The sequence below is a fragment of the Artemia franciscana genome, chromosome 13 (assembly GCF_032884065.1).
Source record: "Artemia franciscana chromosome 13, ASM3288406v1, whole genome shotgun sequence".
Taxonomy (NCBI): Eukaryota; Metazoa; Arthropoda; class Branchiopoda; order Anostraca; family Artemiidae; genus Artemia; species Artemia franciscana.
In genome coordinates this window covers 27,170,133-27,182,175 of record NC_088875.1, presented here as the reverse complement: position 1 = coordinate 27,182,175, position 12,043 = coordinate 27,170,133, and the positions used below count along the sequence as shown (strand labels likewise).

General features: G+C 35.2%; 2 protein-coding genes across 3 annotated transcripts in view; one reads left to right on the top strand and one right to left on the bottom strand.

Moving 5' to 3' along the window:
- LOC136034742 (glutamyl-tRNA(Gln) amidotransferase subunit A, mitochondrial-like) overlaps positions 1-655 on the bottom strand; it is a 48,909-nt gene extending 48,254 nt beyond the window's left edge. The window contains exon 1 of one of the 2 annotated variants that reach the window (XM_065716116.1): positions 602-655. Coding sequence is in view for 1 of the 2 variants with exons in the window: in XM_065716115.1 (XP_065572187.1) it covers positions 525-528 (4 nt within the window). In the remaining variant the exon portion in view is untranslated. Of the gene's footprint in view, positions 1-524; positions 544-601 lie in introns of those variants that run through there. The other variant, XM_065716115.1, reaches the window with a different exon arrangement.
- Positions 656-6,630: 5,975 nt separating this feature from the next.
- The window catches only part of LOC136034740 (kinesin-like protein KIF21A), a 146,752-nt gene continuing 141,339 nt past the window's right edge, over positions 6,631-12,043 (top strand). The window contains exon 1 of the mRNA XM_065716114.1: positions 6,631-6,926. Coding sequence (XP_065572186.1) covers positions 6,892-6,926 — 35 coding nt within the window. The 5' untranslated portion in view covers positions 6,631-6,891. The remainder of the gene's footprint in view (positions 6,927-12,043) is intronic.

The following is a 12,043-nucleotide window of genomic DNA, read 5'->3' as shown; positions in this document are numbered from 1 at the left end:
ATCAATGTAAAGAGTCAAGTGGTTTACTAGAATTTTATCATTATTTATAACAAGGTTTAGTTTAGTTAAAACAAAGTTTAGGTTAGGTTAAAAAGAGCTTGAATTTGATTTTCCAGTAGAAGTGATTATTATATTTGTAAAGAGTGTAAAAAAAGGCATCAAGTGGTATGTTCACTTTACACATAAGCCAGTTAAACTGTTTGCTATAAAATTACCCTGAAATTTTCATTTTTTGTAACCTAATCCCATTCCAAGATAGTGAAAAGTAGCCTAGCTAAACTAGAATTTTACCCAGTCTTGCCCTAATGAATCAGAAAATTATTTCAAACAGAACAGATAAATCTATGCTAAGGCTCCCTTTAAAATATCTTTTACAGTGAAGATTGTCTGGAATGAAAATTGTCGATTTTGAGACACAAGATATAGCCTATGGAGTCAGTTGTAGGATTTAAAATATAGGCCTAGTATTTTTATCCAAATGGTTCTTCTCTCCATAAAAATACATTAATTTCTGTAAATCCAACCCATAAAAGATCGAGTTCAGACTAAACCCTTGGAAATAATCAGGATGAAGAACAAAATAAGGTGAAAATTGCTTTGCCTAGAAATGTTTGAGTAATTCAAATTTTTTGCCCATAATATTGTTCGGTAAATTTGGGGCTTTTTCGATTATTTTTGGGTTCACATTGAGTGCGGTTAGATAAGCGATTAGCAAAAGCTTCTTGCTATTGCAATACCTTAAATGCTTATTAAATGTATGATAAACAAGCATTGCTATTATGCTCTAAAGTGATTTGAACATGAAAACGAATACTCTTAACAAAAATCAAAATAATTTTTCAAATCCGGAGAAACTTTGAAAACGACCAAAAGTATTGTTAGTTTATACTAGCAGATAAATATTTCAGGGATCTTCTATTGAACATTTTCAATGGTTCAATAGTAACCGAAACCTTAAAAAATGGAATTTTGATATCAATAAATATATGAAGAGAATCGGCCTATCATGCTGATTTCAAATATATAAGATATAATGAATCTAGTGCTCGAGTCCATAAAAAGCCATCAAAGGCAACGAGCCTAAGAAATTTCACCTAATTTTTTGAAAAGGGGGAGGGGAAATTTCCTAAAGTAAAAGGATATTGATGAAAAATGACACATTCAGATCCAGTGTAACATAAGATTTCACTGTATAGGTTTCAAAGTCCTAAAAGAAAAAAAGTGGAATTCTCGATTTTTTGCCAAAAGAAAGATTATGGATGGGGGTTTATTTATTCTTTTTTTGGTTGTTTTCCAAGGGGATGATCATAACGAACTAATATTGCTGCTGCTAATAAATCACCGGAGCACCAAGATGCCCACGAAAAACACAGCTAAGCACACTCCTCCTCCATCCTGATCAATTCAAAGCTTCCCTCTTTACACCCTCCCGGAAAGTTACTATTTCATTTTAATTTTTCTTTATTACATCCTCCCACCCCAACCGTGGACGACCGACTTTCTATTTAGCGCGAGACGGCCATTCGAAAAGGACAATCTTAAGCAATCTGTCATCCTTCATCCGCAGAACGTGCCCTAGCATTCTCCAAATCTTCATCTGCTCTTCGAAGCACCAACTGCAGTTTCTAATATTTCCCTAGTTTCTAATATTCCAATATTGGCTTGTAGACTTATCTTCATGTCCTTCCAAGCACTTTTTAACTGCTAAAAAACGCCCTGAACCTTGGCTATTCTTTTTTTTAATATATTTACTGCTCTCACTGCTCCTACCCAATTTCATGCTTTTATCTTCACTTATTCCTACCTTTAGTGACTTAGTCTTCTTAAGATTAATTTCTAAATCCATTCTAGCACCTTGATCTTGCAAACCTCTAACAGCTCATTTATTTTTGCTTCTTTATTTTACTTTCATCTAAGAGGCTAAAATCACCAGTATAATCTAAGTACAGGAGAGTTTTTTTCTAACCATCTGATTCCACGACCTCCCATTGCTTTGCATCTCTCATGCTCCTTGAGACAAAATCCATCAAGATGATCCATATAAAGGAGGATTGACCACAATCCTGCTTAACTCCTGATTTAATACAAAACTAGGTACTAACCTTATTTCCCATTTTAACCGCAGGAGTGTTATTCTCATGCATAGCACGTCACTTTAACGTAATTATCTGGTATACCATACAAGGATAAGATTTTTGTTAAAGCTCTTTTATCAATGGAGTCGAACGCTTGCTCATGGAAGACCAAGGTGCTTGATAACTCAGGCAATGCTCGATTATTAACTTAAAATGGAATATTAGGTCGACATATCCTCTACATTTCCTAAATCCAGATTATTTTTTTGCTTATGACATTGTCTACAGCGTCTCTCAGTCTGGAAAATATCATATTACAAAGTAGAAAATCACAAAATTGTATCATATTAAAAAGTAGAAAATATCATATTAAAAAGCCAGGTATACAAAATGTATTTTATCCAATCCTTTTTCTAAACAGTTAAGGCTACCCTGTAAAATCATGTTATAGTCTACTTCAATTGTATTCTATCCCCCTCCTCTAATGATAATATGCAGCTTTAGGCTCTGCACAAGAGCTAGTGGTATCAGTCTATAATTAGGCCTTTTGAGAAGGAAACATTTTCAGAAAATAATTCTTACTTTATAGTACGTAGAAAAATTGTCAATGTTAATTATATGTGTTTCAGCTGGCGTTTCGGCCCACATGTGACTTTTAATTTCACAAAAAAGATGCTTAAGTAAAACATTTTTGCTTGCAGGTTTATTTGTGCGCCTAATTCAAAACAATTGAAAGGAGCTTAATACTGATTTTTGTTTCTGGTGGTGAAAAAATTACAATAACGTTTGAAAACATGAGTCTTCCTACGGAAGATTTCATTGAAAACATTTGACTCGTTATTGCTGGTCACTATATGATAGAAATAGTACGTGAATCAATTATGTCTAAAGGTTCTTTTACATTGTCTTACACAATATGAGCTACTTACATTTCAAATATAAAAGAGGCCCAAGATTAATAAGCTAAACATGATCCGTCTGTCAAAACAAAGCTATAGATATTGTTAGTGAGATAATCCTTCTATACAGATTCAAAACTACTGCTACGATGGCTTCACTGAACCTTGTCTTTTTTTATTATACACCTAACAAATGAGTCAAGGCTCATGCCAATTGCTTCTTTAAGAATTGGTTAATGTGGCACCAATATCTGAAGGGCTATTTATATCCCTTCGGATGTGGTATCTTGAATCGGGGTTTTCTATCTCTTTTTTCCTTTTTAGAAAAACCTTCCTTGGGAGTGTCCAGTTATTCACTATTATTTTCACCCATCCCGAGAGCCTCAACCACCAGTTTCAAACCATATTGGGCAGGCAGCACTCGTCTCTTAAAAAAGGGAGAGTTATCCACTGCTCGCAGCCATTAGTAGCACCACCTTTTGATCCTTTTAACCATTACTAGAACTAAATCTTTTTATATGCTTCAGATTGCTCATCAAGGAGGATTTTTCTATACCCTGGCTGGTACTTTACAGGTAATTAGAGACTAACTCCTTGGGTGTGATTTTTGCGGTCACTACTGGCTTACTATTGCGGTCAGACACTGAAGAGGACGTTCAGCGGCTGGAAGTTGACAAAGTTAGTACCAGTAAGCCACTAGTCCCACAAATCTCGGAGAGTTTTGGCACGTCGAGACGGTTATCAACCCTATTTTTTAACTAAGCTTCAATGGTTTCGGTAACGCTTACTTTGTTTTTCTTCTTTCACTTTTTTTTGTACCCTGATTAATCTAGATTAAAAAACTGAATCGGACGTCGAAGACATCTTTACTAGATCTTGCTCTTATGTTATGCATAGAATATGGTCTTAATTCCTGATTCAGGCACCGGGTTAGAAGCGTGTTTTAAGTGTACCCAACAAAAATCATTTTAAGGCTCTTTGCGTTCAACAAAACGAAACTTTAAAACGTTTTCCTCTTACGGATTCCAAGCATCTTAGATACAAAATAAAAATCGCAAAAATAGCATAATAGAACGCGGTTCCTAAAAGACTTTCTTTAAATGATTACATGATACCGGGTGTGTTCCAGCTGACGGTTTTTCTGTAACTGCAGTAACTGCGCGGTAACTGCCCATTTCTAACTGCGGTAGAGCCAGTGGGAACGGCACAGTAAGCTGACTAGCAGTAGCGTCATTTTCGAATTAAACGCACGTGTTTAAATTTAAGGGACAGTTTAATGCTGATTAATATAATTTTTTTTATCCTTCTGTTTCAGAGCATTTAGAGAGGTTCTAAGCCAACCATGGGCATTTGGCTGTCACAAATGATTTTGCTCAAATGAGCTGGTGAAAAATAAATAGATCATATACTTTTTCTCTTTTTTTATTATTTGAAGACTAGAATATCACATAACTAAGCATTCAAATAGCTTGATTGTATCTTAAGCATATACAATCCCTGATGGAGTTTTGTTGATACCTGTCTGAAATTGATTTGTCTAAATAAAATGGGCCTATAGCATTTACAGGATAGTAGTGGGACAACTATAGCAAGTTTTTTTTTTCAATATTCTACTTTTTTAAAAATAATTATTGTTCTCTGGTCAAATTTGTGTTCCTTGCTAAGTGGTAGGCACTCTGGGCTGGAATTCTTTGTCCAAGGGGTACAGGTTTAATTCCTGGCATTGTCAGTTTATTTTGTTTTGGATAGGGGTTGGTGATATGACTAACCTCAGCTAGAATTGGCCTAACTTTAAATGAGTACAGATGGAAATCTAGGGACAGTAAGAAGGAAGAGCATGCAAGAGCATAGGCTGGCTGGTCCCTAGCTTCCTATTGCACTACCTGGCTAAAGGACCACCAGGTCCTTTACTGGCCTACTGACTTAGCCATAGAAACTTTCTTTCAAACCCATTAAATATAAGTAAAAATGAAGAATACCAGTATGATGGTCCTTCTATTTCCCTGAAATGTGGATGTATGGACAAGAGTGTGGGTCATGAGAGATAGCTTGTGAATATAATTGGGGTGAATGTTCTGCAAGATTAAAAAAATTTATGACTGTTGCTCAGGTTGGCAACTGAACACAGAAGTATAATTTTGTTATTTGTTTTTCTTTGTGACTATCATGCTTATTTAATGTCCAGTATTTTAAAGTTAATCTTCTTTAATTTGTCTTTAATTGCCATGGCCCTAGGGCTTAAATACAATAAAACCTACTTATATCCATTGATTTTCTTTAAATAGATAGTAGCTCTATGTTTCCTAGCTTCAGTAAATTTAAATGTAATTGTGAGACCAGGGATTACAAAGTAGGTGAAAACTTGCAAATGAACCTCTGGTATCAATAAAAATTTGTAAGAAATGGATATCAATTTAAAGATTAAAAAAACTGTTAGAAAATAAAGAAGACAAATGAATAAACAAAAGTACCCCTTTGCAACCATTTAATGAATTGTCACAAATATAGGTCACCCTTAAGATTGAAATGAACAAAGCTTCAATTATGAATCCATTTTCCTTTAAACAGACTGAAGGGGCAAACCTCCAAGCTTTGACAAATTCATTCTCACTTTTGAGCATTCTCACCTTTCCTTTTCAAAGGAAACTTTCTTTGGATGTTTCCCATCCAACTAAAAACAACACAGACAGCATCAGGTACAAGTGACCTTCTAATTAGCCTACATACCAAAGGGAAAAGCATACATCTCTATACTATAATTTACCTCTAACCTGCCTAATGTGCAAATATATAGCCAAAATTATGTAGTTCCAATGTATTCTGTCACCTGTTACCTTTTCCCCCATTCTTGCTTTGTTTACAGTTGCTTCAATTAACAGGGAGTTAAAGGTTGAGGGATAGATTGGCAGAATCAATGGGAAACATGTAACTTCTGCTATAAATATTTTTGAAGGTCATCAAAGATCAAGGCCCTCTAGAGCAAGAATGAGTAGAGATGTGTACTTTGAAATACCTTCCCAGGACATACTTTAGCCTGTAGACCCATCCCTGAAAGTTTCATTTTCCTAACCTAACCCATTTCAGTGTTAGCAAGAAGTCAATCAACTAGAATTTTACTGGATAAAATTACCATCCTTTGGAATAGACTCTGAATAGTCTACCCTAGCCTACTTCTTCAATAGGATTAAAGACAGTCTCAGAATAATGATTTGGCAGCCCATAAATCCTCAACTTATCTGTAATACTTCACCTAGGCCTGTTTACAGAGCCTAAAAGGAGTCAATGCTTAAAATGCTACCATGTGGCAATTTAATGGAGCCTCAATGTTACCTGGAAGAAGTCAATCCTTAAAATGATTCCAAATGGCAATTTAAGGTGATAATTTTGCCTGGATATGCCAGAAAACATTGAATTAAATAATAAGTTTTTCATTGATTTAACCTACTTGCTAATAGATAGCCTACTACTCAGGGTGTCCTTTAATGTTGATCCAAAAACATGGTGATTTACTAACCTGGCTCAGATCCCTCTTTCTTTTGCAAAATCACTGTCCCACCTTCTTCCAAGCAAGTAACTTCATATTCCATTACTTCATTCTTGTCCATATTTATTTTTTGTTGAATGAATACTACAGTAAGTCCCTGGAACACACCCACCGTAATCAGCTGCCTGTTAAATTAAATAAATTAATAAAACGCAGCATACAAACCTGCGTTGAATCTGCCACTCTAAACGCTGATCCACACAACCATCCAGTACTGTGTTCGATGTGATGTGCCTTAAAATGGAGCTCTGAACAAAAGTCTATATGGCTTCGTTCTTTTCCATTTAAAAAATAGCCTCATAAAGACCTAAGGCCCAAGTTATTTCAATGAATAATGGTGAATCGAATGGTTTTATAGCGAAAATAGCTTAAAATGGGAGATGATGCTTCTGTGCGGGTTGCTGTCCGGTATGATTTCTATTAACTTCTTGTACATTTTAAGACTCATGAAATTCCTCAGGGGTGATCAACCCCTTTTTTTCACAGGCTTTGCTACTGGTCAAATAAAATCTAAATAACTGGAAAAATTACAGTTTAGGCCATAAACCAGGTATAAAAATGTATATTATTCAATGCTCTCTCTAAGTAGTCAAGGCTACACTGTAAAATCATATTATAGCCTAGTTCAGTTAAATCCTATCCCCCCTCTAATGGGAAGATGTAGTTCTAGGCTCTACAAGAGCTAGTGTTATCAGTTTACAATTAGAGCAGTTGAGAAGGAAACATTTTAAGAAAAGAATTCTTGCTTTGTAATAGGCCTATGTAGCTAGAAAAGTTGCCAAAGTTAATCATTTATACACACACTTTGCTTTACCCCCCTCTCTCTTCCTAATGTGCAAATATACCCCCACCCCATATTCACTTAGGTATGATGGTAACTAGAAGGAAGCCACCAGCAAAGACAACTAAGGGTGTTAATGATGTATTTAAAGAACAAAAAATCACTCTGATGGTTAGTGACAGTTTCAGAGAAAACATACTAGTGTTTCTAGGCTTCAGTGTAGTATTTTATTGCATTTTTATTCCCAAGAGCAACTTCATGTGGAAGGGATGGCTGTAGAAACTTCAGAGAGGCTTATTTGACTAGAAATTAAAAGTTATAGTGTCCCTTTTAACCTTCAATAAATTATTAGAGGGTAATCAGCCCCTCTCCTACACCTTTAGTTTCCCAAAGACATCTGACCAAATTTAAGATAGCCTTTTTAGTTTAATAACTTTGTTTCTGGGGTTAATAAATCCCCCCACCTCACAGTCCATTGGACAAGCCCCTCAACACCAGCTCCTTGGTAAAACTTTAGGGAAATGTTAATAGGGTTTTTGACAAAAACATAGCACACTATGTACATGTTAATTGTCAAAAGGGTATAGCCTGTTAGTTATATCTAAAGAACAGTTGAAGGTATTAAGTTGAAATTTAAGAGGGGTAGGGTGTTGAAGAGCAATCAGAGGGCAACCAGGCCCCCCTGGTTACCCTTGATAGAAACCCCTTTCCCTCAACACTGACTGAAGCTTTGAAAAAGCAAGTTTATTGAAAATGGTCTAAAAGTCTAATAGCTATGCATCTGGCAATATCATGCCCCAACAGCCCAGGACAAGAATTGTAAATTATGCAATTTACCCCTTATTTACATGGAAAATTTATCATTGGTAAAAGGGGTAATCTTTGATTCTGGGTTCATCCAAAAAGGTTAAGGGTACTAAGGTAAAACATTGGGGAATGTTGAACTTAACACAAGACACCACATGCCTCTAGTTTATCACAGTAGAATGGCTGATAATATTAAGTTGAATTTTTTAGGGAATGTTGAGAAGTGGTTAGAGGACAACCAGCTCCCTATCTTATGCCTTTTTTAGCTGCCCTTTCCTCAAAGATATTTGATCAGAATTTTGAAATAGCCATCTGGTACAAAATAGTCTAAAGGTCAACTAACTATGCCTGTAGGGATGATACAACCCCCTATAGTCCCTTGGGCAAGGGCTGTAAGTTATGCTAGCTGAATCCAGGTCTCCATAAAGGCTTATCTATTAAGGTGAAACTTCTAGGAAATGTTTAGGAAGGTGTCAAACAATATCAATACACAGTGTATGTATAGTGATTGCCAAAAGCATATGTCAGCAATGTCTAAGGAACAACTGAGGGTATGAAGTTGAAATTTTCAGGGTATTTTGAGGTATTCATATTCAGGGTATGTTGAATAGTGATTAGAGGATAGCTACCTCTCCTCACCCTTTGTGGATGCATACATCCTCTTAAACACTGATACAAATTTTGAAAGCCATTTTTCAAAACAGTCAAAGGACCTAATAATTATGGCTCCATGGATACCATATCCCCACAGCCCCCTTGGCAAGGTATGTGAATTATGCAATTTGTCCATTTTTTATATTCAGGATTTACTATTAGGAAAGTTAATAATGTTTTATTCCTGTTATGTCCAAAGAGGCTAAGGATATTGAGGCGAAAATTTGGGTAATGTTGGGTGGTATGTTGAATTGAATAAAGACAGTAAGTGCATCCATGTTATCTAGAAGACATATCCAAAGGGTCTCATGAAAAGGTAAGCATATTAACTTTGAACTTTCAGGGCCACTACTACTGGTACTATGATTGCAAATACTATTGCTTACAACTGTGAGTAAGATTACTTGCAATGGTGACTACTTGCAAATTTGACTACATTTGAGTTCAGCTAAGACAACTTGCAACTGGAGCTACTCATGACTGTGACTGCAAATACTTATAAGGGCAACTACTTTTACTTGCATATACTTTTAGTAAATGTTGGAAAAAATAATAAATACTCTATGTGCATACAGGTTGTCAAAAGGATGTATCAGCAACATATGAGAGAGAGAGCTGAGCATATTAAGTTGAAACTTTTAGGGCATGTTCAAAATTGACTGGAGAACAGTCAGCCTCTCCCATTTGCCCTGTTCAGATGTCCTATCCACTGATTGAAATTTTTTTCCAAATGGCCTTATATAGTCAAAAGGTTTAATAACCATGCATTCAGGGGTGCCAAGCCCCCCACAGCCCATGAGGACAACAATTGTAAAGTATTCTATTTGTCCATTGTTCCTATGCAGGAATTATCTTTGGGAAAGTGAGAATCTTTGGTTCTAACTGTTTCCAAACACAAAGGGTGTTGAGGTAACACTTCAGGGAATGTTGAGGGAGATGCTGAACTAAATAAAAAAAAACTTTGTGTGCATTCAGGTTATCAAAAGTGGGAATTTGTAATGTCCTAATAATGTCTAAGGGTATTAACTTTAAACTTTCAGGGTCACTACTACAACTACCACTGTGGCTGCAAATGGGACTGTAACTGCTTATGACTGCAACTGCAACAATTCGTGACTATAACTACTTCTACTTATAATTGCTTTCAGGAAATGATGAAGGGGATGTTGAAAAAAATCAAAACATTCTATGTGTGTGTTTCACACATAGACTGAATCAGACAGAAAATATCTGACTGAATCAGACAGAAAATAACATGGACCAGGAAGGTTTTGAACTTAATGGATGGAAATTTCATACTTGAGGCATTGATTGTTGTAAAGTTTGGACTCTTTTAGTCAACATTTTTCTTTTTCTTTCAATTGATAACATTTGTGTAAACCAAAAAATGAAACTTAAAAGTTTCATTTGAAACTTTGCTTTCTAGATCATGAACTAGACATATTCTATATTAAAATATTAAAAAAAGGTATGTACAGGACGCCAATGAGTGCTGTACCTTGGGTTGTCACTCTTGTTCAACCCCCTTTGCTGACTCTGAGTCTAGTAAAGGACAAACCCATGACCTTAGTAATATGCAATTTGAAAATAGGTTTTGAAGTGTCATATTTAGCTAAAATGTTGAATAGAAAATCTATGTTTTTTTTCCAAACTGATTTTTATGCTATTCTATACCTGAACCCTTTTTGTACAGTCTGTGGCATGTCTGACCCCATTAGGAGGAGGGCTTGGGTACAGTTATGGCAGTGATTATGATGTTTAGAAATAGTATTGTATTAGAAGTGAAATAATATATTTCTTTTTTTTTCTACCTGAATTCTGTCCTATAATTAACGTTAATCCAAAGGTTTGTGGAATTAGTAGGTTTGTATTAATTAATTTTGTGCTTATATTTTGTCAGTAGTTAACTCATAATGCCAAATTAAGGCAATTTTTCATAAAAAACTTATAAAACCATTAAGCTTTTGTGTACAGTATATGGTCTTATTTGGTCCCAATGTGAAGGGGGAGGGAGCTGAAAGTAATTATCGTATTTGGAAAGAATATCAAATATTTCTTTTTTTTTCTATCTGATTTCTGTCCCACATGAATTAACCAGAAGAGACAACTAGAAAATGAAATAAAAAGAAACCAGAACCATAAGGTACAATGCCTATTAACAGCTTGCTACCTTTCGAAGTACAGTCAGATATTCAATTAGAGAGTTTTAGAAGTTGATATTGTCAAACATGGATGGAAAAATTTGAGAAAAAATGGCTGTAAAGTAGCAGAAGAAACCTTTACGGAAAAATCAGCAACTCTGTTTTTTTTTTTAATGAAAATACTGAAAACAGTGTTTGCAATGATAATACCAAAAATGATACATTTCAAAATATAGAGAGAGGCGAGAAAAAATCCTGAGGAGGAAAGCAAAATGGCGAGTGAACAATATTTCATTCCTTCTGAGCTTTTAAGGTTTGAAAGATTCTAGTAAAACTGTGAAAAAAAATTTCCAAATTCAGGGGAAATCCTAGGTCAAGCATAGGGAACTGCTTTGCTAAGGCTTATCTTCCAAGAGAAGCAAAATAGGTAAGAGATTTTAAACATCATGTGCCATAATTTAGGCTCTAGATCTGTCTATGAAAGAATCATTTACCCAGCTCTACTGCTTTTCGTTAAGTTTTTGTTTGTTTGACTACAATTTTTTGTTTAGTTGCTTACAGGTCATTTGTTCCTTATTGTAAATAGTAGAATGCTGTTTTTATGATTTTTGCAAATCCTGAGCCCATTTCCACTAGAAAGTAGCCCTGAAAATATTTTCCAAATGAAATCCCTGTCAGGAACCAACGAGAATTATTTTCTTTGCTTCCTGTTCTTAATGATCCTCTCTTTTTCCTGCTTAAAAAATAGAGACTATAAAAAAACACTGATAATAGTTTGGTTATTTTTGGTTTTGGTGACCAAATGCAAAAACCAACTTTTGAAAAAAAGTCAAAAAAGCCTTACATTATAAGTAAAGGGAAGAACAATAACGTAAGTTCTTTTTTGGTTGAAATCTCCTAGTGTGAATTTGGACAAATCCGACATAGGGGTAACTCCACCATCCCTGTTTTATTTGGCTCAGTGGTCACAGATGTCTTTGGTTCCATATGTTATTTTCTTTGTTTAGCTTGGGTACTTGACAACTGTATTCAGTATTTCTGCCATTTTCAATTGTTTTTCTAATAAAGCAATTTCAAAATTTTATGGAGGGCATTTTTGTTGGCCGCAAGGTAGGTAGCAAATTCTAAGTGATGCTACAGAA